Genomic DNA, 25716 nt, shown 5'->3' on the forward strand with positions numbered 1-25716 from the left:
TGAAGAAGAGGCTCTGATAAGTTGTGTTTCCAGTCGCGATTCCCGTTATTCAGATATTTCAACAAGTCTGCTGACTGACAAATAACAAATAATTCTCAGAATTTAATGTCCATAAACATTTTAGTATACAGCAGTCGACAGAATTAAAACAAAAATGATATTATTTTTAAAACTTTAACTAACCACCAATAAAACCAATAGTTGATATCAATCACAGTCATTATTTGTCATGACGACCAGCCGAACGGTGTATAAGATGACCCGTTGCCGCGTCATCTAGTGGTGATCTTCATCAACGGAGTCTATAAATCTCAAACGGATATATACACCAACATCCGCTTTTATATATTAGATATAAAAAGTAAAAATCCAATATGTTTTGCGCCATTTGATATGGTCTTGGCCAACGGAAGTGATATGAATTTGAATTTGAAAGCCTGGTTCAGTTTTAAGATTAATATTTGTTAGCGCTGCTGTGGAGCGCAACATTTCCTAACACTTTGATAAAGCTTTTTCGTACAGCAACCAACAGACGAACCATTTAGGGAACGTGCAAGACCAAAACGAGTAAGGCAGTAAAGTTGGCCAGTGAAAGCAATGGTCCAGCAAATTTTTAGAGGTGTACCTAACCCGCAGAAGGAGGGCTTTCTACACGATTAATTTAAATTTAATGCTGAGATGATGCACTTTTGCTTTTAGGAAACTTAACTTGTGATAGGGGAATAGGGAAGTGTCGCCTCACTCGGATCGCCATTAGGCCAAACAATTACCCAGAGGGCCGATAGATAACACTTGTTAGGAAGGAAAGAATAAGGCTATAACGAAGTAAAAAAAATGTGGTTTTCACAAAACTATACTAGGGATCGTGTTTACTCATTCCATCATCAATCATGTATTATCCCCTCAATATCTGAGGAAATTTACTGGAAACAGGGAAACAAAGCTTTACTTAAGGGGGTCATCCCGTGTGAAGGCCGTTTTTTTTTCGCTTTTTTTAGAAATTTATTGTGAAGAACTGGATAAAGATACAAATATGAATTTTTCACCATATATTTATTGATATCTTGAACATGCGTAATATTTTTTTCCAGTTCGATAGCATAGTTCGCTATTGAAATGCAGAGCAATTTATACACCTATCTCCAAAAAAAGGTGTTTTCTGCCGCCACGCTAGAGGGCGCTGTGATCATATTAAAGAAAAAATGTGAACGGCATTTTAACGTGCGGACTTAACCACAGTCCGCAAATTAGGATTATTAAAAAATATTAAAAACTAAATTTTTGGTGCCGTGTTAAACTTTTTTTTTTGCGAATTTTGGTGTTTTTTTCATGGCTTCTTCAGTGAATAAAAAAAAACTACCGAATGAATCGCAATTACCCTAGTTTGTGGACTGTAGAAATGGTGAAAACTTCAAAGAATTTGGTTGGATAGAATTTGGTCTAAGGTGGCAGCCGATTTTCAACATGCAGTTTCGAGAAAAACGCATTTAAAAAGTAGAATGCTACTTTCAGCCTTAAAATCTTAACTGACCATTAATCTGCTATATATAATCCATGAACCTTAGGAAGAAGCACATGTACACCCTTAGTTTCATTTTTTGTCCTTTTAGAAAAGTCATTCGAACGTCATTCGGACCGATAAATGCGTGCTTTATAATGGCGATCGACATAAATCGGGTATGTGACATAGTACGTGTTTAACACTATAATTTCCGAATATCAAAAAATCACTTTGCCCATATATTCTATACTATATCTAGATACAATTGATGCAAAAAAAAATCGATTCCGCGGATCCGACACATGGGATGACCCCCTTAATAGGGCGTTCAAGCCTTATCTGATTTCTATGGAGTGATTTGACTGTAGAACAAATAAAATTGATTGCAGGTTGGATGAAAACGAGTGGATATGAAATGAATCAATTTGATATTCCTAGTTAACTTGGTACTTTTATCGACAGATACAGTGATATCCTTCAGGACTGCCCCTTTATTGTGAAACATCTCATACAACATACATATATTCAACCTTCAACAAGCTACGGCAGTGGATAACGTCAAAGTTAGCATGGGTTGTAGTTCCAAAACATCATTGAAGATGTTGGGTGGTACTCATGTGAAGATAACTTCACGGAATAAAGAGGAAAATCAAGTATTGTGTGGATTAGCTCCTGCAGTACACTCATTATATTATTTGGTCCAAGCGAGGATGATTCCGAACAGAAAAGATTTACTTTTTGGTTCATCAGGCCAGAGGAGAGGAGAGTAGAGAGATATGATTTTCATTAGACCCAGAATTTTCTCGAGGGCCCGGAATAAAGCCACAAAATAATTGGAGGATAATAAAGATATAACTTTCATTACCGTCCCGGATTTTCCCTCGACGATCCTGGTGGGTAGGCATTAAATGAATACTAAACACCAAAGAACAATTTGGACTACTACGGAGAATAAATGTTTTGATTAGAAGTTGACAATATTATATCTAGCAAATAACATCAGAGATCATTTTTTCAGTCTTCGCACTATGGACACCCCAAATGTTTGGGAACTATTCATCTGCATCCATTTCGGATACATTCCTATTATGACATCAGTGAAGACATGGAAATTATATACTTAATGATGAATAGAAAATCTAATTTCAGAGTATTACCTTTAATCTCAAAAAGCACTTACACAATCCTCCGATTGCGCTTGGGAAATATTCCAAATGAATTGAAATATAATATATAATTTGTCAATTACTTGCAATACTCAGCTGGAGTTTGAAGACGCTCCATTCAAGCTCATCGTGAGCATGAACAGCTTCACCACCTGGGAAACTTGTCCGACGATACACCTTGAACTCATCCGCTTCACAAAGAGATTCATCGAACACGCTTGCCGTGAAAAATTTAAATCATCCAAATATCTCGCAAGTAAACTCCACTTAAAGACTTGCTCATGCAAAAAATCGATCATGTTTGTGTTTCCCATCTGAAGTGAGACAGCCAATTGCGTAACACAATCGCCTGGTTTAGTTATATTCTTTTTCAAAAACGCAATACAGACTGTCGCAAATAAGCAAATTACCACTTCCTGCAAATTGTAGACACGTTTCCCTGATCAAATGATCTTCAATTAAATCCCATGTACAAATCGTACCAAATTACATTTAATTTTATTGCTACAGCGCGAATTAAATATGTTGTCAATTGTATATCTTAAAAAGACGTTATCGTCGTCATCATCATGGAGCTGCTGTATTGTATAGATAGTCTACCCTCTGAGAGATACCACTCCATACTTAACAGAGGCGGCCCATGGGTTGCATTGCAAAGGCAAAATGTAGAGTAAAATGAATACCCAGATGCCTAGAGATTACGGGCTTGTATAATGAATACCCGTTGTGGATCAATTGAGTTTCGTAATCGATCTATAATTCGTTACAATCATGATCGACAATTAGTCTATCTCAGGGCAACAATTAAACGACCTTAAACTCCCATTGGGTTCGGCATGGCATGTAACGTACATTTTGAACTTTCATGCTAGCTTTTTGTGGAGAATGGAGCCTTGAGTGTCGTAATGGATTTTTGAGAAAGGCCAAGAAAAATGTAGAAAATATGGGGTACATATCAAGCCGAACATCTTGTACAGATATGAATAAGGAATAGATTTGGTTTACGTTCAGATTGCGATATGATAATTTAGAAGAAATATTTTAATAATAGAAAAATAAATAAATTAGCACCTGAACCTTTTTCACGAAAATTGTAAGCCACCTCTCTAAGTTCCGATTATTACTTTCAAATTACTTACGCTAGAAGAAAATGTGGTGTGTGTGCTGCTCGCCGGTAGCTCTTATCCTAATTTGTTTGAGATCCTCACCTGTCACTTAGTCGGTTGATATTCGACATCCGACGTATGATACCTCTCTGATGATTTTTCAATCACCACGCGATTCGAAAGCTTATCGCCCTCACCTTTGAATCACCTGGATATATGTATAAGATAATTACCCGTATTCCCTAATCACCGGGGCGATATCTATCTTAAAACAACCAACTTTATCACTTTATAGATTAGACTATCCCCTTAAACACAATTTCGTTTAATTTTTCGCCTCTAAAAATTTTGGCAACTCTAAGCACCACTGACTAACTTTGCTTGGGGAGAATATTTATGCTCAAGGCCTTGAAAGTGGTCCAGACTAATAGATTCAGATAGTTTTTGTTACCATACACACGGACGTCATCCAACTTCGAATCGTCTCTGTCGTGAATGGTGTTAAGAATGAATGAAATCAGAAAACAGAATAATCTGAGCTTTGCCTTTTCCGTAGCACTCACAGCGTGAACACATATTTATTGCATAAATTAACATTGGTTGTAATGGTTTGAGAGTATAATTTACGAGAAAAGATTTTATGCAACAAGAATTTGAATTAGATAGCAGCATTTTTGAGACCAGATGTTTTTAATGCAATGACAAATGTTGTTTTTATGGAGATGTTCCAGTTTTTAGGCGATTGATTGTCAATACATATGTAGGGTTATAAAGACGAGTAGATTTCCCACCAATAATATCTAGAAAAGTGACTAGTAGAAAGCAAGATATCCAGAAATTGAAGGCCAACTTTTGAGCTTTTCTTTTAAAAAAAGTTAGATATACAACATTGCCCATTCGAGTTTACTGGTCATTATCGTAGAAATATACATACATTTACGAAAAAACCATTGACAAAATTATATCATATAAGGACGAGCAGGAATATATTCTAGTACAAGCTGGAGCACATATTCGAATATCAATAAATTTACCAAATTTAACTAATAACACAATCAGTTTGAGGTATTTACCTTTTGTATACTTGACATGAATAAATGATAAAATGACAATGATACTATCATAACGCAAGGTCGCAGTTCAAATCTTGATGATGGCAGAGAGATTTGTCAGATAGGCTGAATGTTGAATATAGATGAAAATGTTAGATCACTTTGAAGACTAAAGAAAAATGATTAAACAATTTTAAAATTGGGTCAAAATTTGAAAGAGCTCTTGAAAAATCACATCATGCATCATTCTGTAACCCATACTTTTTTTTTGAATTTTTTTCTACTACAAACTAGAGTAGAGAGTTTTGGGTGGTCAAAGGGTAGTATAGGTCTCAGGGCGAAACGTGGATTGTTACCCACGATGGAGCATAAAACCTGGGAAATGCCTGCTGAACCAACACCAACAGCTCTACTACCAAACCCTATCTCCACCGGTGATCGCTGGGAGCTCTCTCTTAACGAAAAGCTGCAGACGGAGAAGGATGAAGGCGAGTCTCCCGCCCCTAAAAACGGGACAAATTGTACCAACTGGTCCTCCAGGTTGAGGGTTGGGTAGGGCTGACAACCCTACATGGAAAACTGATGTTACGAAGCCACAGAAGTTGCCTCGGACAGGATGGATTTTACAACGACGAACCCGGCAATGACAACGGATTAACGATTTGCGCATTTTCTCATGGAAAGTGCTCTCCCTGTACAGACCGAATGCTGCTGAGCAGTTAGCCGACACCCTATCCCAATATAAGGCTGATGTAATACCGTTACAAGAGATGCGTTGAACAGGGACCTGTTTCCTGGAGAAGAGCCGCTACACCATATATTATAGTGGCCATCCAGTAAACCATGTACTCGGAGTAGGTTTCTTAGTCAGCCAAAAAATGAAACCTGCTGTTATCGGCTTTGAAAACATAAGCGAACGGCTATGCACTTTGCGCTTGCGAGGCAAGTTTAGAAATATAAGCCTCATTAACGTTCACGTCCCTACAGAGGAGACTGCAGAGTCGGAGAAGGATACCTTCTACGAGGCAGTAGAACGAACCCTCGAAGCCTGTTCTAGATATGATATTAAACTCATACTTGGGGATTTTAACACCCAAGTAGGGAAGGAGCCCATATTTAGGCGATACGTTGGCTCCCATAGCTTACAGGAAAAAACAAATGATAACGGACTGCGGACTATTCAATTAGCAGGGTCACACGAAATGGTTGTTGGAAGTACCTGGTTTGCGCGGAAAGCGGTCCACAAACATACGTAGGCCTCTCCAGACGGGACCACTTTCAACCAAATTGACCACGTGTTGATCGAACGCCGCCACCTCTCAGCCTTGATGAATGTCAGAACATATAGGGGGGCCAATATAGACTCGGATCACTATCTTGTTGGCATGGTGTTCCGAGTTCGAATAACAATACCACCTAGAATCCCCTCTGACAATCAGGTGAGAGTTAACACTGAAGCCATCCACAACACAACCCTCCGCGACACCTATAAGAGGGAAATGGATGCCGCAATAACTGCAGTCAACAGAGGACGTGGAGATGAAGCACCAACAAATGATCTTCACAACCACCTGAAGAACGTTATCATGGATATGGCCACAAACATACTTGGCCCCAGCCGCAAAGGAGTCGGAACGACTGGTTTGACGATGAATGTAAAGTAGCAACGGAACGGAAGAATGTCGCATACCGAGTAATGAATGAATGAACGCGGGCACGCGCAGAGACTTATCACGAACTCCGTCGAGCGGAGAAGCGACTTCATAGACGGAAAAAGGAAGTCTGCGAGAACCAACAATTCTGTGAACTAGAAAAGTACAGGGAGCAGCCGCACCAGGCGCGCAAGTTTTACCAATAAGTCAGCAGGATGAAGCCTTATACACCTCGATGCTCATCCTGCCGAGACAAAGAGGAAAATCTGATTTCCGATAGAATGGGCATATTAGAGCGATGGGTTGAGTACTTTGATGAGCTACTGAAAAACCAGAACATCAGCGAGTTGGAGGTCCGCCAACTGAAGACGACGGACAAATACTGCCACCATCAAGTGTGGGAGGAACAGTCCGTGCAATTCATCGGCTAAAAAGTCATAAGTCGCCAGGAGCCGATGGAATTACTGCCGAATTGGAAATATGGAGGCGACCAGTTACACCAAATGGTTCATCAACTTGTGCTCAAGGTATGGGACAGCGAATCAATGCCTGACGATTGGCAACGAGGCATTATCTGTCTCATACATAAAAAGGGAGATATCACAGAGTGCAGCAATTATAGAGGCATAATGTTGCTGAACACCATCTATAAGATATTCTCCACTATCTTGATAGGCCGGATAGCCCCATACGCCCAGAACATCATTGGTCCATACCAAAGAGCCTTCACTCCAGGCAAGTCAGCAACAGATCAGATTTTCTCTCTGCGGCAAGCGACGGAAAAACTGTTGGAATATGGACAACAGTTGCACCATATATTCATCGACTTTAAAGCCGCCTATGATAGCATAGCCAGGGCAAAACTGTACACGGCCATAAGAGACTTCGGTATCCCAAACAAATTGATAAGACTGACTAGACTGACCCTGACCCATTGGTCAGGCGAGGCCAGATAAAAGCAGCGGGATCACTCTCAAGACCATTCGACATCAACAACGGTCTACGACAAGGGGATGCCCTATCATGCGTCGTCTTTAACCTGGCCCTGGAGAAAGCGATCCGTGATGGTGAGATAAATGCGAGGGGTACGACCCTCTTTAAGTCCATCCAACTACCGGCCTATGCTCACGATATCGACATAATGGGAAGAAGGACCCGAGACGTACAAATCGCCTTCATCCAGATCGAGCAAGCGACGCGAGATTTTGGGCTGCAAATCAATGAAGGCAACGTCAGCATCAAATACCAACCAACCAACAACGTCAACCGTACTGGTCAAACGGGAAGAACAAAGATAAGAGATTACATCTTTTAGATCGTTGATAATTTCTCCTATTTAGGGTTGAAAATCACGACCGATATTAGCTATGATGATGAAATCCGCGCACGGTTGTTGACTGCCAACAGAGCCTATTTCAGCTTACAAAGACTGTTCCGCTCGAAACGTCTCACCATAGGGTCAAAGCTCTTACTGTACAAGACTATGATCTTGCCAAACCTCATGTATTGCTCGGAGACTTGGGTTCTTAGCAAGAAGAATTGCGAGTTCTTGGCTGTGTTCGAGAGAAAAAACCTCCGAAGAATTTTTGGCCCCCTACATGAGGATGGACGGTTCCGTAACCTACATAACGACGAAATCCATGAGGGGTACTATGACCTCAGGTTGTGGATAAAATCCGGCTCAATAAGTTATGGTGGGCGGGTCACTTAATCCGTATGGATGAGGATTATCCAGCCCGAAAAGTCTATATGGGCAATAGCTATAGAAGAAAAAGAAGACGAGGCAGACCCCGCCTGAGATGGACCGATGGCGTAGGTCAGGACGCCAGACAGCTTTTAGGGATATCGATTTGGTGGACCTCGGCGCAAAACGGGGATGTCTGCAGTTCCTTATTAAGGCAGACCTAGACCGGATACCGGTTGTTGCGCCGTTGATGATGATGATGATGGAACGATTTTGTGTAATTTTATTAGCGTTTTTCAATGTCAAACTACCAAAAATAAGAGTCTATGCAGTGTTTTTTTGTCCTTGGGTGTAGATGTAGCTATTGAACTCTAAAATAGATGGAACTCACGAAGCGGAAGCTGCTAGGGTAGAATGTGCTTGACTAACGAATAACGAACTCGAGACTTTTGGAATTATAACAAAACCTTTTTTCTGCAATTCGTCGTCAAATGGGATCAATAATTCGGCATAGTAGAGTCCTGTGACCGTTTTGTCCTTCTCCAGGTAGTCAATGCAGATCACACTTTGTGAATCCCAGAAAACGGTGGCCATCACCTTTCCAGCCGATAGGACAGTGTTCGCCTTTTTCGGAGCACGTTTACCGAGTGAAGTCCACTGCTCCTTGGTCTCCGGTGTGTACCAGTGGAACCATGTTTCGTCGACGGTCATGAAACGACGCAGAGACTCCTTCGGATTGCGCTCAAACAGCATCAAACATTGGTCTGAAGTGGTCTCACGGCTGTACTTGTTGTCCGAAGTTAGCAAACGCGGCACCCATCGCTCTGACAGCTTCCTCATGCCCAAAATTTCATGTAAGATAATGACCCACGCGGTCTAAGTCTCAGCTGTCTCGCGCACCTTCAATCGGCGATCTGCCAATACGAGATCGTGGATTTTTGTGACGTTATCCTTCATGGTAGCCGTTTTCGGGGCACCTGAGCGTGATTCACTAAAAACCGACCTGCAACGACATTGAAACTCGTTAAATCAATTTTTTTATGGTTATCGTCGCATGAGCAGGCTCACCAAGCGGTCCTTGATTTCACTGCGCGATTTCCCTTCGAAACACCGACCGATATTGTTCTTTTTTCATTTTTCTAAAACTCGCAGATACGCCTACTTTTACTACTAAACGACAGTGAATTTGTCTTGCGATAGTGGCGCCATCGAGCGATGAGGTTAAGTATTTATCAGACTGCCTTCGTATATATGTATATCAGTTGAGACCATTGAAAAAATGGGGAAATGTACAAAGACAGGAGGGGAGAACAGGATAAGACCTAGCCTTCATTTTCGATATAAATCACTATGCCCTAGTTATTACGATTTCAAGTTCATCTGTGATTTCAACACTCAATACTGAGTAAAAATAAAAGTTGATCAATAAATGAGTCAACATTTCCTAGCTGTTGGTATTAGGACACATATCTCATCCCGTTCAACCGATAGCATTCATATTTTTGGTTCAACTAAATAAACCAATTGACACTAAATTAGGACCGAGCAAATAGAGTGGCTCACAGGAAAAACGTGCCAACATAAAAACATTTTTCTTCCGGCGCTAACACATTTATGCAATATCTAAAAATAAAGAATGAGCTTAACGCTTCTCTGGCAATTTTATTCTTTTCCGCTGGGAACAACGACCTTAAACCGCAGCCATCAAGCAAACCAGCCAACTCCACTCTAACCCATCAATTATGTGAAAGTGCGAAATGAAATTTTCACACTGACTCCTCGATACACCCCATTCATTCCATGTAGAATAATATTCATCCATTCTATACCAAATTGAGCGTCTAAACAACCGCTAGATAGTAGCTAACAGAGGGTAAATCCTACTTGACTATCGTATTTCTTCGAATTTATGATCTGTTCCACGAAAATTCGACAACTAAGATGTAAACGAGCGTCGTCAATACACTCTTCTTTTAATTTAGCGAAGGTTACATCTTGGATGCCCGCCCAGCATCACTTTTACTTTCGGACCTTTTCAGTCTTTTGGGGGAAATTTTGAAGTCATTGTGGTGTATTCATCCAAGTAGTACTCATAGATATGTGCCCACATATGTGGAGCGTGATTTGAAGGAACTTTTCTTTTTTGCCGTAGTACGGAAATAATGTTAGCGTAACGTGACTAAAATGACTAGTAAGTAGTAAGTGTATTGAAGATCCCATCATAAAAAAGAAAACAGTAAAAAAGCAGAAAAAGATGCATGTGAAATCGAAAGCTTACAAAGCTAGTACTCGTTAGATATGGGTGAAATTTTTTACGTACACTTTGTTTTGATTTTTACCTGAATCTTCGAACTTCATGCGCTGAAGAGAACATTTCACCTACCTCATTGCACTACGAGCAACAAATACGTGAAATAGGGGCACATCTAGCGTCGTCATATATCTGTAATACTCAATGTCTATAGTGATTTTATCAGTACTTTAAAATTCATAGATTTCTGTCGCTAAAGTTTTTTCTTTTTTCTAAATAGATATCTCGCGTTTGAAAGCCGGAATAGTGAGGTAAATTGCATGTATTAGAAGCTTTTCTTTTCTAAGTGGAAACCCATTGCTCCTCTGCTTCAAGTGTAGTGAAATCCAAAAAAAAGAAAAGTGAAAAGAAGATTTGAAGAATTAGAGGCAGTCAGACGAACATAAGCACATGTATGACGGTAAAATAGAAATTACTCTTTTGTTATGCATCTCATTAACGCTAGCGCGTGTTCCTCAGGTATATTAAAACTTACCTGTTTTTCTGAAAGTCAATTATACTCGCCATCGCGTTAATTGCTTGGCTAGGAAAAATCGCGTAAGTCATAACAAATGCCAATTATCTTATAATCACCGACCATTTCGCCCTCCTTGAGTGAATCTGCCGGTACCTAATAGACACCAGAAGCTGACGATAGAAAACAATCTCAATATCGTAAACTTCGCTTATTCTGTAACACTTCCTGCTTTATTTGTTGTTAATATCTTGCATCACTTCAGACAGGTAAATTGGCAATTTCGTACATTTATGGATCAGTAGATTATGAAGAGTGAAACCCATACGTATCCAAGCTAACTAGAAAATGCGGAAGAAATCTTTCGTGCCAAACATTCGATTTTTTCCTCTGCAAACATTTCCCGGAGGCGATTGTTTAGTTATTTGTCTTAAGTTACGAATAGATATCGAAATAATGAGTTTAATTTTGTATAACTGACCGTTTTCCACTTGGCATATGAAATCTGCCAAAGTAAATTTCATTTTAATCTGCACAATCGATGATTGGAAGATCGCCAATCAAGATCGGATAAGTAGGCATCGCAAAAAGAATGTTATATAAATATCGGTGCTGTAATCTCGTCGTTTTTGACTATGCAATAAAAAGATTTTTACATCCTTGAAGGTCGTGAGGTTTACGACTCGCAATAAGAGGCTTGAACAAATGAACGCGGTGCGCTCAGGCTAGCTCATCATTATATATTTCCCCGGACTATAAAATTTCATTTGGGGATCTATTACTTTTAAGTATTACGTCAGAAAGTGTGGTTAGAAAAAGTCTCAAGTTCGTTAGTGCCCCCGGCTTTTTCTGATGAGAAAGCTCATTAAAGCGGAGGTAGTAATGGTAACAATCCGAATATGTCATAACCTCATCTCGACCAATTAGTAAATGAAGTGGAAAACGTCTGAAACTGACTATCTTCATACACATCATGAAGGCAAAATTTAAATTAATGTTCTCCTCAAAAATGAGAGGGAGCTTCCCTAAAAGTGTCATTTCATTTAGCTTATAGTAAATAAGAAGGGAAGTAGTTCCAGGAGGGAACGTGGATTGGTATACACGATGGACTATAAAACCTGAGCAAAGTCTGCTGAACCGACACCGACAGCTCTGTCACCAAACATTATCTCCAGTTCGAAGTTCTTTTTTAATGAAAAACTGCAGACGGAGAAGAACAAAGGCGAGGCTCCCGTGTCTAAAAATGAGGCAAATTGTACTAACTGGTCCTCCAGATTGGGGGTTAGGTAACCACGAAAGGAGCCTCGGACTGGACTTCCAACCTAACGACAAACCCGCCGAAACTTCAGCATTCGTTCACAAGCACAATCGCGAGGCTTTTAAATCCCCATCCAGCGTATCAAGCCATCGTTGTTTCGACCGGCTTTTTGGTCGTTTACCATCGACTTCGATGTTCAGACCAATCTTGAAAAGTGAATTCATGTTAGCGCGTATTACGTAACCATACCATCGAAGACACTCCTCTCGCAATTCTTATGATCAGTGCAACTCCATATCGATCACGGATATCCGCACTTCGGATGTGATCAAAACGTGTCATGCCACTAGTCCAACGCAACATCTCCGTCTCCATTACTGCAAGACGCCATTCATTGTCTTTTATAGTCGGCTTACACTCAGAACCATAGAGAGCAACTGGACGGACACGTTCGTTGATACGTCGATCAAAAAGAACACTAGCTTTGGAACGCCACTTCATTCAGGCGGCGCTAATACGTGAAGCATTTTCATTACGCAGTTCTCCATTGGCTGATAGCATTGACCCGAGATATTTAAATCGTTCATTTCTGGGCAGGTCAGTGCCGCTGACAGTGATTGTGCCTGTTTCATGAGGATCGGTCGTCGAAAATTCAGTTTTATTCAGATGGGGCGATCATTCCAGTTTTGGACAAGTTGCTCCACATCATTTTTAAGGTTTTGTGTAAACACAGAGGAGTGGTGACAGGGCGCTTCCTAGATGAACACCAACAGAGATACGAAGCCGTTTTGATACACCCGCCACACTTCGAACTTTACTTTTCGGATCATGATAGAGGAATTGAACCCAACGCACGAGCTCTCTGCGGCTCAACGGTCGATGAGCAAAGTACCGTTCTAGTCGTTAACATAACAGTGCGTTCGTTTCAGCTTTTGGCAAGTCGATACAGATCTCCCTCACCATTCCGAGTGTCCAGCTTATCGTAAAGATCTTTGTAATGGACCGCTCAGGTGAGAGCGATCGCTTTCTTTGATTCCCGGTTGGATTTCTTATAAACTTGCCAATTGACGAGCGTTTTATCGTCGAGAAACTTGGGGTAGAGGCGTTTCTTCCCATGGAGTTTCATTTCAACATCGTCATTCCAAAGCGAAGCATCTCAGTTGATGTACCGCTTACCATGGTTGGTGACTCCGAGCAGAGCATCGTGTGGATTGTATCTTTAACTAATGGTTGGTAATCTTTCTTCTCACGAACTCTCCACCATTTAATGCGCAGTGGGCCAGTGCGTTTCTCACGCTGTTTTATCGATGGATTGATGCTCCAAGCTCGAATAACAATACCGCGTCGAATCCCCTCTGACAATCAGACGAGAGTGAACACTGAAGCCATCCATAACAGAGTCGTTGGAAAAACTGTTGGAATATGGCAATCAGCCATCATTTCATAGACTTCAACGCCGCAAGACAAGCCAACTACTGGAATATGATGACGAAATTGACACTATAGGAAGAATAATCAGAAATGTATAAACTGCCTTCATCCAATCGAGCAGGCGGCGCAAGATCTTGGGTTGGACATCTTGGTGGCAACGTCAACATCAAAGAACAAAGAAGCGACAGCATCAAATCGCACTGAATAGAGAAGAATAAGCATAGACTGCAACTTTGAGATCGTTGATAATTTATCGTATCTAGGGTCGAAAATCACAATCGATAACAGCTATGGTGATGAAATGCTCGCACGGTTGTTGGTATCCAACAGAGGAGGCTATTTCAGCTTAGAAAGACTGTTTCGCTCGGAATTTCAAATCATATGTTCAAAGCCTTTTCTGTACAAGCCAGTGACCTTGCCAGTTCTCACACACGGAGACTTGGGTTTTTAGCAAGAAAACAATCTTGGCCGCCTTCGAGAGAAGAATCCACCGAAAAATGTTTGGCCCCCTATATGTGGATGGACGACTCCGTAGCCTATATAACGACGAAATTTATGAGTGACACCATGGCCGCCAGTTGTAGATAAAATCTGGTTCAGTAAGTTGCGGTGGATGGGTCACTTAATCTGCATGGATGGGAATAATTAAACCCGGAAAGTCTCTAAGGGCCATATCTCTGGTGGAAAAAGAAGACGAGGCGGACCCTGCCTGATATAGAGCGATGACCAAGACGGCAGACAAATTCTAGGGATGTCGAATTTGTGGAGTTCGACGCAAAATCGAGATGTATGGAGTCCCTTAATAAGGCAGGTATAGATTGGATTCAGTTTGTTACGGCGTTGATGGTGATGATCTTCATATTATAAAATATTTCCTGAATGGGCTCCCTAACTCCCATTGTTCACCCTGATCGAAAGCTTATTTCAAAATTTCAAAATAGATCAAACAATAATGCAAGTGTAAGTCGCTTTTAAACTTCAAAAGCAGAAATATCTATATGAGCTAATGTATGGCATTTTTAAGGCTCATTTGTATTCTGTTGATAAAGCCTCCAATCAAATAAACTAAGCAGAAAGCAATGCTGGCGGATTCAATGTTTATATGAGCAGGTAAACCTCAAGTTCAAATAGCACCAAGAGCTCAATGTTAGCATTGTAATGTTCAAAATATATTGAAGCGTTTTAAAAAAAACTGTATCGCTTGCAAATATATCGAAAACAGACAAAATAAAAAAAACTATAACATGTGTGATTCGAGGATCACTAAGGGACGGTCAAATTTGTGACAGCGGCTCAAGAAAAATGAAAACAGGGAGAAGAAATCTTTTTTTTTGAGCGGTTTTGAAGTTGCCATAACTGTCAAAAAAGAAAGAAAAAAAAGTTCAGTTAGCTCAGACTTAGAAGGTTAAGGCTGTCATGAGAGCAAAAAAAAGCTGCGCAATGGTAACCTTTAATGTAAATAAAGAACTTAGCTCCCAACAATCTGCGGCGTTATCAAGTTACCATATTGGCTCCTTTATTGTGGAATATGATGTACGAAATAATTGCCTTAAAAAAACCGCCCTGATGAGATCGAGATTTATGCCGTAATAGCACGCTTCGACGGGATCGAAATTTAAACGAACGAGATCAATTTCTGATGGCAAAATGCTGACCTATTAGTTGCACTGCATAAAATAGCGAAAATTAAAGTTGACAAATAAATCAAAACTTAAATACTTGGGAACAACAACAATTCTCGATTCTCAGCAGCCGCATCGTTTAGTTCTCTTTGTCATCTAGAAAGTCGATAAGAGATTCATTTCTTTTTCTTCTACTTAACTCCCTTCAAGATTTCCAATATCCTCCTTTCAATTCCCTATTTGCCATTCCGATATTCATTCACTTTAAAATAATAATTAAAAACTGATCATTTTTATTTTTCATTTTTACAGTTTTATATACTCTCATACCTTTTTAATTTCCCACAAAATCCTAAAATTCATTTAAATATGTTTTGATTAATAAAGAAATTTAGTAACATTTCGGGAACGATCATTAACCTTTTTCGTTGCTGTTTACACATAGATTTAATAATGTTGCATATTATGAACTATACTCCTAACGCTTGTTTCTGGCTAAAGCGAAATATTGCACAACTGAATGCTGTGATCTAGCTGGACCGCTGCTGAGTTGAAACCCGTTTGAGGGAACAACTTAAGGCTGGTGTGTCATTTTTCTTCCGATTCAATTCACTCCGGAAAAAAGAAAAGTGACATCCCTGCTATCTCAGCTTCAATTTGCTGATATGATCACGACTGATCCAGCACCCTACCTACGTTTTGAATGATTAACAAAAAGAAGACAGACAAGCAAACAGTAGACTAGCTTTAAGAAGGTTTTTGTTTTCATACAAAACCTTAGCACGGAAACATCAAGGCGTTTCTTACTTTATTGATTGAGGAAGAGGGTCGACCTCATTCCGTTCTCGGTGCTCAAGAAGAAAAAAAAACGTATGTGTTGAGTACTGTTGGGCAGCCGTTTAGCAATAAATATAAATACTCTAAATACTCGACAGGTAATATTTAGAGGCAATCAAAAAGTTAACCAAGAAATTGTAACAGTTGTCTATCCTATGAGCCTTCCTATCTATTCTTTTACTTCTACGATTCCATTCTAGGCTTTTATTATAATGAACCTTTTGATATGACGACACCGTGATGAACGTGGTAAATTTCTATTTAATGTTGTCGGAATTCGTCGTGCTGTTCAACAATTATATATGATACTTCGGGGGTTTGTTTCGCACTGGTCCTGCCTTTTAAAATCAGCAAATAAATAGAAAGAAGTTGGCCAGAATAAGGTCTTTAAATCAAAGTATACGTCCTGCCATGAAAATTAGTACTGCTTTGTAAATAACCAGTGATGACTTCAGCGTACACATATATTCAACTTAAAGTAGCCTCGATTTTTATTTTTGAGCCAATATTAAGACATTTTTTTCTGTTTACCACGCATTTTGCACTACGCTTCTTTTCACCCCAACCAGAGATTCTATTGTCGATAAGTAGCCTCCTTGATATTCTTTATTTGTGAAGTGCTACCTCTTTCTTTAACCTGGGGACACAATGTGCAGGTGTAACAAAAAAGCCTCCACCACACCAAAAACACACACTAGCCATTCGTGCATGACATTACACTTCCTGAATCGTTCTACCTGCTATCAATCAAAAACCTGAAATTTGACTAACTTGAGTGATTCCAGGAAATGAGCAAAAAACTGAAAGTAGATATTCGCTTAGCAATGGAGGCACGCAGACAGAGCGAATATAGTAGTAAACACACTCTGTGAATTTATCATTAAAAAGGTTAAATTAATGACTCATGGGAAACTGATGGACTAATGGTAACTCTGTTTTCGATAGCTGGAGTGATATCCAAGTGTGAAGAGATAACTGAGTCGTGAATTCGTTGTACAATCTATGGAAAAAGTGGTACACCTTAAGACCAAGCAACGGCCGGGTTATGGATCGCCTAACTTCTCGACCTTGATATTTTTTTGGCACACGAAGGCATTCTCCAGACACTGGTTCCGTTTCTTTGCGGTGTATATTTACTAGATTGTATGTGACTAGGGGAGGGCAATTTCAGCCAACTTTATATTTTCGTAAGATTTTATTAGGTTAGGGAAGTATCACTGAAGAAAGCTCAACAACACCAGTTAAGGAATTTATCTCTATAATCTATGTATCTAGAATAAAGCTTGAGGCTAGAAAATGAGGGAATAGTTTCCATGTGCGAATGATCTAAATTAAATAAACATACATTTTAGTATTCAGATTGATAGTCTTACTTCCATTACCGAATTCTTGTGCAATTCTTTCTTATCACTCGTTTCAAACATCATATTTCCAAATTAAGCAAAAGCTGCCGTCATTCTGCACATCGAAAAGTTTCACATGCACACACAGCCACGCACTGTTGTAAACATCAGAATATCTTAGATAACTTTGCTAAATATCTACTTGTTAGTAGGTAACGCATGGGAAGCAACGCAAAAAGATATACACACGACCGATAAATGCGGACATTAAAATCAGTGGAATGTGACCCACAGTTGTAGATTAATGGTCTGAAATTACGCGGATAGACCTCACATGCATACCTTCTTATCACATACCATACACATTACTTCGGAACCACTTTCATGCTTTCGCATTGCCTCATTTTAGCGGAAACATGACGAACTTATAATTTCCCACCTAGATTGGAAATTAATGTATGCATTGAAAACTTTCTATTATTACACGATTAATAGCTGGTCATAATATTACTAAGACCGTTTTTGTAGTTATATTACATCCATGTTGCGGCGCCATGAAAAATTATTATCCATGGAAAATGTCATTTGAAATGTGCATTTTTCAATAGAATAAAGAATGTGGATTTCAGGTGTTGAAAATGCAACGCTAAATCATGCAAAGAAGTCACGCGAATTGAATATATTTGAAATGCTAAAGTATCTTGTGAAGACGTGTAAATTTTGACTAAATAGTTATCTTGCGGGATCAAATTACCATGTTTTGTTTGCATTAGATTCAAGAAGCGTTCAGGAGATTCCTCTTCGATATCCATGAAGAAATATAATTATTCTATTGAAATAAAAGCGCGTGATCACACGGTGCATTTCAAAGAAGCGTTTGGTGTTTTGAAAATGGCAAGTTACTTGTTGCAGAACTCCTCGTGTAAGTTTTATTAAAACTGAAAATGGCATTCGTTAGCCAGAACTAATGGCATCGAGGAAACCAATATTAAAAACCGCAACGAATACTTAATGTCGTAATGTCAGTCTTTCAATCTTGCGCTCCGAGTTCGAATCCTGGTTGCGTGATGGGAGTATGTATTTATTTATGTACTCGACCAGCTGCTGTATACTTGTATATACGCATGTGTGATAATATCGAATCTGAAGCCCGGTCTAATGGAAAATTGAAAATACCCAAACATAGTAACAGAACAAGTCGGGAAGCCGGAAGCTGGACGCTTCTGATATGAAGGATTTTGTGTATTTCTTATTAAAGACATTTGAGTGTGTATTTGCCCCATTAGTGCCTAGCACGTAATAAATGCGTGCCATATGTGAGAGTATCCACTTTCGAGTGATATTGACATTCACAGTCTTGAATTTGTAAAGAAACGACAACTTTAACCTAATATAACTTTATTAGTAATAGTGCGATATCCACTAAACTTGCTCTATATTATAGCCTACATTATTGCATTTCGTGGTGCTGAGATGAATTTAGAGTGGGTTTCGCACCCAATTACTGAGAATTATATAATAGCAGTATACTGTTATTTATTTTATGGGTATGGAAGGTTTTTCGGAGCCTAGGCACCATATAGTGGCAGCCTCTTGATTTTTTCCAAATTTTTCGGTTGGGCAGTTTCTGAGAATCATCATCATCACATCATCAACGGCGCAACAACCGCTATCCGGTCTAGGCCTGGCTCTATAACGAACTCCAGACATTCCGGTTTTGCAAAGAAGTCCACCAATTCGATATCCCTAAAAGCTGTCTGGCGTCCTGACCTACGCCATCGCCATCTCAGGCAGGGTCTGCCTCGCCTTCTTTTTCTACCATAGATATTACCCTTATAGACTTTCCGGGCTGGATCGTCCTCATCCATACGGATTAAGCGACCTATTGAGGCGGATTTTATCCACAACCTGACGGTCATTATTATTATTATTCTGTTAAGGGAAAGTTGCACCGCGTCCTTGAAGAACTATTGTGCCCCTTTTACTGGGCATAGTGTCCCTAGTGATTGATTGCTCATAGTATCTCAAGCAGGCCTGTAACCGTTAGGAACTTTAGTATGTTCCCTACTTCCAGATGTTTCAGCTTTGCATCTGGTATTAAATGTTCTCCCAGATGTCTCGACCTACATCAGTGTCCGTAGATATCCCTAGCTTCCCTAGGTGATAGTTCAGCCGACAATGACCAGGGAGAATTCCCACTATGATTCGGGGTTCTTTTTGGTGAGGTTTAAGCAATCCTTTGTACGCATGGGTTCGTAGCCCCCAATAAGCACCCTGGACTGCTCCATCCCTGGTAGGCCCGCCCAATATAGTTCCCTCAACCGTTTCTCTTCATTTCTTAGATTCATAGTCATGAAACCATTTGCGATTCCACAGAAGGGTTCTGGTTCGCGTATAGGCGTCCCTGCTCCCTTCTTGGCTAGTTCGTCCGCTGCCTCGTTGCCTTCCAACCCAGCATGGCCTGGAACCCAAAGTATCCAGGCCTTATTGGACAAGCCGAGTGTATTCAGTCTCACAAGGCATTCCCATACCAGTTTAGAGTTCACCTGGTTGGACCTAAGTGCCTTGATCGCTGCTTGGCTGTCGGTGAGAATAGCTATGTTCTGCCCCCTGTAGTTCCTTTGCAGACTAAAGGAGGCACATTTTTCTATGGCGTATATTTCCGGCTGGAATATGCTAGTGTACCTGACCATTGGCTCAAAGTACATTTTCCTTGGACCAATGACACCGGCACCCGCTCCCTCTGCTGTGAGGGATCCGTCAGTTTACCAAATAATCAGTTACTGGTTTAAGCCGTATGTCGCAGCCACGGTCTCCCAGTTTGCCTTGTTACTCCAACGTGTTTCAAACTTCTTATCGAAGTGAAACCTCGTTGTCATGTTGTCCCTCGGTATCAGTAATTCGGGATACCGCCTAGAAAGGATATCAATCTTCCTTCGATTTAGGCAGCTCCCCGCTTCACTCATACTACCGGCCATCCTGAATATTGATCTCCTTGCCTGCATCTGTATGTGCAGATGGAGAGGGGTTAATCCCAGAAGGACCTCCAGAGATGCCGTTGGGCATGTCCTCATTGGCCCACTGATACACACGCAAGCCAGCCTTTGGAGCTTATGTAATTCCCTGGCTTGTGTGCTGAGTTCGGTTCTTTCTGCCCAGATTACCGCTCCATAGGTAATCATTGGCCTTACTATTGCAGTATATATCCAAAGTAGTATCTTCGGGCTGCAACCCCATTTTTTTCCTGCTATGGGCCTGCAAGTCATGCCTTCGTGGCTTTCCGAGAAGTGTTTCCGACATGTGTTTTCCTGAGTAATTTTTGGTCTAGCGTGATTCCCAAATATTTGACCTCTGTTTCTCGTTTCAGCTCCATATCATGTAATGTTATGGCTCTCAGGTGATCCAGCTTACGCCTCCTAGTGAATGGTACTATGGTGGTTTTGGACGGTCATGGTATTGCTCATAGATTTCGCCGGATGTAAGGATGTAACTCACTGTATGCGTGAGTGTTCACAGTTCCCAACTTCCCACCAAATTTGGTGTCAATCGCTATAACCGTCTCCGAGAAAAATGCGTGTGACGGACAGACAGACAGATGGATAAACAAACAGACATATCTCGAGGATACTACCGAACATTGATGGACCAGTCGACGTCGTCTTATTTCAAGGCTTGTTAGTTCCGTACTACTCGCACCTCCACTTTGGGCAACTGTTCTGGAAAACAAATAGAACTGCGGAGAACTAGGAATGGCATATCGACTAAGTGCACTCCGGCTACGCTTCTCGAACAACATCAGGAGAAGCAACATATGTACTGGCAGGGGCAATCCCATAGACATCTTGGCGAGTGAAGGTCGGCGTCTCTACGACAAAATGTATGCAATCGGAGAGTCTATTGTACTTCGACGGCAGCTAGAACGACGGGAATCCATCGCAGAATGGCAAAAGAGATGGAACGAGGCACAAACTGGCCGCTGCACCTACCCTATCATTCCACACATTCAAAGATGAATTGAAAGGAGCCACGGGGAACTAAGCTACGAGCTAACACGGTTTTAAAGTGGACATGAAGGTTATCAAGCTTATCTACATCGATTTGGACACGACGAGTCACCATGCTGCCCAAGATGTGGTAACGTGGCTGAGAATGCGGAACATGTTATATTTGAGTGTCCAAGGTTTACAGCGCACCGAACTAGACTGGAGGCGCAGACAGGCGCGGATCGCAGACAGGCGCTTGACAACTAAAATATATTGGAGTTTATGTTGGAGTCAACGAAGGCTTGGAATCACGTTGTAAGTGAGCTAAAAATGATTCATCAACAGCTAAGGCATGAACAACTGCTAAGAAAGTAGAACGAACGCAATGCTGACCACATTGCCTCCTATAGTGTACTGTAGTGTACCGTAACGGTCTTGAATGAAGTGCTCTAATAGCCTTCAACGCCCTGATCCAATATGGACTGTTGGGCCAACGATTATTATTATTATTATTTGTTTTACACAAAACCTTAAAAAAGGAACTGTAGATAGAGGTATGTATCTAAGTGCCCTATTTTCGTAAAGAATGAATTGAACAGAAAAAACATGTTATATATAGAGAAATGCAAGAGCTGAGTACACAGAAAACAGGGACAAATCAAAGTGAAATCTATACTTAATGAAGTGCAACGCGCGTAATATGATGAAGTGCTATATAATGATCAGTACTTATCGTGGTTGCAGCTTCTTAAATGAAGACCTTATCCTCCCAAATTAGTCACCGTTAAAGAGTGCAAGTTAACCAACAAAGCAGAAAACGTCGCCATTCCTAAGCCCATATAAACTTTTAATCTTATTCAAAGATTTAATAGCAGCAGAGATGGCAGGCAGCGCCTTCCCCTCTTCCCCCTTCATTCCCTAATATATTAAGTCGGACCTCGCACTAAAACAAAGTTAGCTGCGATTCTCGTGTCTCAAACTGCCGTTAGATGAAACCCGATCTATCGGAAAATAGAGCATAAATACTCCTAATTTGATCAAGGCGTCAGGAATTTTGCAGTTCTCTATTCTCCTGTAACAGAAATGCGAAAACTGAATATTGTAAGTATCGTCGCAGATCAGCGCAATGGCTGCATGCCAAAACCGAGCCTTCAACCGAAGAAGGTAATTGTGGCTGTTGATCTGGAGCTGGAGTGATCCACCATTCCTGCACAAAAGTACTCTGCCTAACTCGATGAAATCCATGGGAAATCCCGTATTCAACAGCCTAAGTGGCTCAACAGAGATGAAATGATACCTTTTCATGATGATGCACGCCCTGAGATATCTAAAATAACGGCCCAAAAGTAAAGCGAACTGCAGTATGAGACCCTGCCTCATCCACTATATTCACCCTTTCTTCCGCCAACCGACTTTTTAACAAAAAAACAAACTATACAGAGCAGACGCAAGTAGATTTTCCCCACTAACAAAAACATGGTTGTCTGCTCGTGATAAGGATAACAGAGGCTAACGCAGCAACAAGCCTATGGCTATTCTTCTAGTACTTATGGTACCAACTGCAAATAGCTAATATATGAAGCAAATCAAACTAACGTAGGAATCATGATATATGAAAGAAGACATTAAAAATGGTGGAACAGTTTTTAAACTAAATAAAATGCAAATTAATCCTCCGAGGATACAACCACAGCAGCTTCGCATTCACAACTTTTAACCCGACCTACCAGCGTTTCGAAAATATAGAAGAGAAAAACAATACGGTAGAGATTCTAATCAAAGGAAGTGATGACAAGGGGATCAGAAGAAGCGATTTTTTTATGCTAAAGTTAAAATATCGTTAAAATGTGCTAAAGTTAAAATTAAATGAAGCCAAAATATCTGGTGGTCAAAGGGTATTATAGGTCCCAGGGCGAAACATGGATTGGTACTCGCGATGGAGCATAAAACCAGAGAAACGCCTGCTGAACCAACACCAACAGCTCTACTACCAAAGCCTATCGCCACCTCCACGTGGTCACCGCTGGGAGCTCTTTCTTAACGAAAAGCTGCAGACGGAGAAGGATGAAGGCGAATCTCCCGCGCCCAAAAAGGGGACAAATTATACCAACTAGTCCTCCAGATTGGAGGTTGGGTAGGGCTGACAGCCCTACACGGAAAACAACTTGTTACGAAGCCACAACAGGAGCCTCGGACAGGACGGACTTTAAAACGACGGACCCGGCAACGACAACGGATCAACGATTTCCCTTTTTTCTTATGGAACGTGTGCTTCCTGCACAGAGATGGAGCTGCTGAGCAGCTAGCCGATACTCTGTCCCAATATAGGGCTGATGTAACAGCGTTACAGGAAACGCATTGGACAGGGATCGGCTTCCTGAAGAAGAGTCGCTACACCAGTAAACCATGTGCTCGGAGTAGGTTTCTTACTCAGCCAAAAAAATGAAACATTCGAGAGAAGAATCCTGTAAAGAATTGTTGGCCCCTTACGTGAGGATGGACGATTACGTAACCTACATAACGACGAAATCTATGAGCGATACTATGACCGTCAGGTTGTGAATAAAATGCGGCTCAATAAGTTACGGTGGCCGGGTCACTTAATCTGTATGGATGAGGATGATCCCACCCGGAAAGTCTATAAGGGTAATATCTATAGTAGGAAAAGAACGACGGCGTAGGTCAGGAAGCCAGCTTTTAGGGATATCGAATTGGTGGACCAAAACCGGGATGTGTTCTTTATTAAGGCAGGCCTAAACCGGATATCGGTTATTGCGCCGTTAATGATGATGAATCTTGAAGCAAAACTTTGTGCACATATTTCGACCATTCCATTAAAAGGTGAAATCGTAAAAATGTACCAGCAAAACTTTATTTAAAAATTTTAACACAAACTATGCAATGATTCACTGATGAAACCGCTGAGGAATTCTAAATTATTTATAGATGCCTTTTGTTGTTTCTTTCTTAATTAAAATCAATTATTTGTATTTTCCTCGAAATATTTTTTAAAAATACACACTTTTTAATAAGAACTATGGAATTTACTTTTTGTTTATTTTGAAAGTGGATCACCTCGAGAGGCGATTGTTTCATATCTTTTTCCAAATTCATATAAGAAAAGGTTTAAAAATCAGACATATATACTTACGAATAGCCTCTTGCATATTGACTTGAAAAGAATGTTACTCACCTAGAAATAAAGAAAAATAACTTTAGTAAAAACATAAATAGATAAATCAGGGATCTTAACTTCCTTTAAAATGAGAGCCAATATGTTAAGTCAATAATTAGACTATACAATGTGAATATACATACTAATGTAACAACTTTAATGTGTTAGTCGAGTCTCTCGAACTTGTTGCCCGAGTTCGAATCCCGGTTGCATCATGGGTATTTATGTTCAAATCTATGCTTGTCTTGCTACTGCAAGCTTGTCATTTGTACAGCATAATGTGTAATAGCAACGATATCTAAGCACAGTCTCATTGGAAATGGAATACGAGAAAAGTAAATTTTGGGAAGAAGGATTGTGCGAATGAATAGAAGACATAAAATAATGTCATCATACAAAACATCAAGTTAATGATCATTAATAAATATAATTACTGTTTGCAAAGAAGAAACGCGGAAAAATGTGCATAAAATTATATTTCTTTAGAAAACACACAAACAGAACACATTATTAAGCAATATGGATTCTGCCTCCCACATGTTCATATAATTTTTGCTTATTCCTGCTTTTATTTACAGCTAGTAAACGTGATTCCAAACTTCCCTATTCGTCATGAATTCCAACCTAATCTACACACTTTCAATTGAAAATCCCAAACCATACACATATGTACATATCCTACCATCGCGATAGTCACTCCAGTACACCATAAATCCAAACCATCGGATTCAAGTTACTTTATGTAAACAAGAAAGTCAGCACATAACCACAGAACCGCAGATCTCTGACTAAAGACATCCCTTATACATGTAGCCAAAAAGTCGCAAGTACACGCTATCTTTAAACATGTTTACAACAATCTTTTACTGGTTAACTGCATTAGAAATACCAGAAATTCCATATCAGATCGCACATTATCGGAAACAGTATCTTGCACATTTCTCTAGCTTATGCAAACAAATAAAACATTTTATCTTATCGTTAAGCCTTTCAATATGTATTACTCTCACGTAAAGCTGGATGCGCAAAATATTGTTATATTATTGTACTCATGAGGTTTTTGCAACAATAAATCCCAATTGTGTTTGGATTTCTTACGCGATATCTACGTACCAGTATATAATTTCGATTGTGTTCAGAT

General features: G+C 40.2%; 1 protein-coding gene across 8 annotated transcripts in view; it reads right to left on the bottom strand.

Moving 5' to 3' along the window:
• Nucleotides 1-25716, bottom strand: part of LOC119661721 (serine-rich adhesin for platelets) — a 375597-nt gene that overhangs the window by 140902 nt on the left and 208979 nt on the right. For 5 of the 8 annotated variants that reach the window (XM_038071178.1, XM_038071184.1, XM_038071181.1 and 2 more), the window contains exon 2: nt 20124-20129. The exons of 2 other annotated variants lie outside the window; for them this stretch is intronic. In XM_038071178.1, coding sequence (XP_037927106.1) covers nt 20124-20129 — 6 coding nt within the window. Of the gene's footprint in view, nt 1-20123; nt 20130-25257; nt 25276-25716 lie in introns of those variants that run through there. One more of the 8 variants, XM_038071182.1, reaches the window with a different exon arrangement.

Source organism: Hermetia illucens, chromosome 1 (genome assembly GCF_905115235.1).
Source record: "Hermetia illucens chromosome 1, iHerIll2.2.curated.20191125, whole genome shotgun sequence".
Taxonomy (NCBI): domain Eukaryota; kingdom Metazoa; phylum Arthropoda; class Insecta; order Diptera; family Stratiomyidae; genus Hermetia; species Hermetia illucens.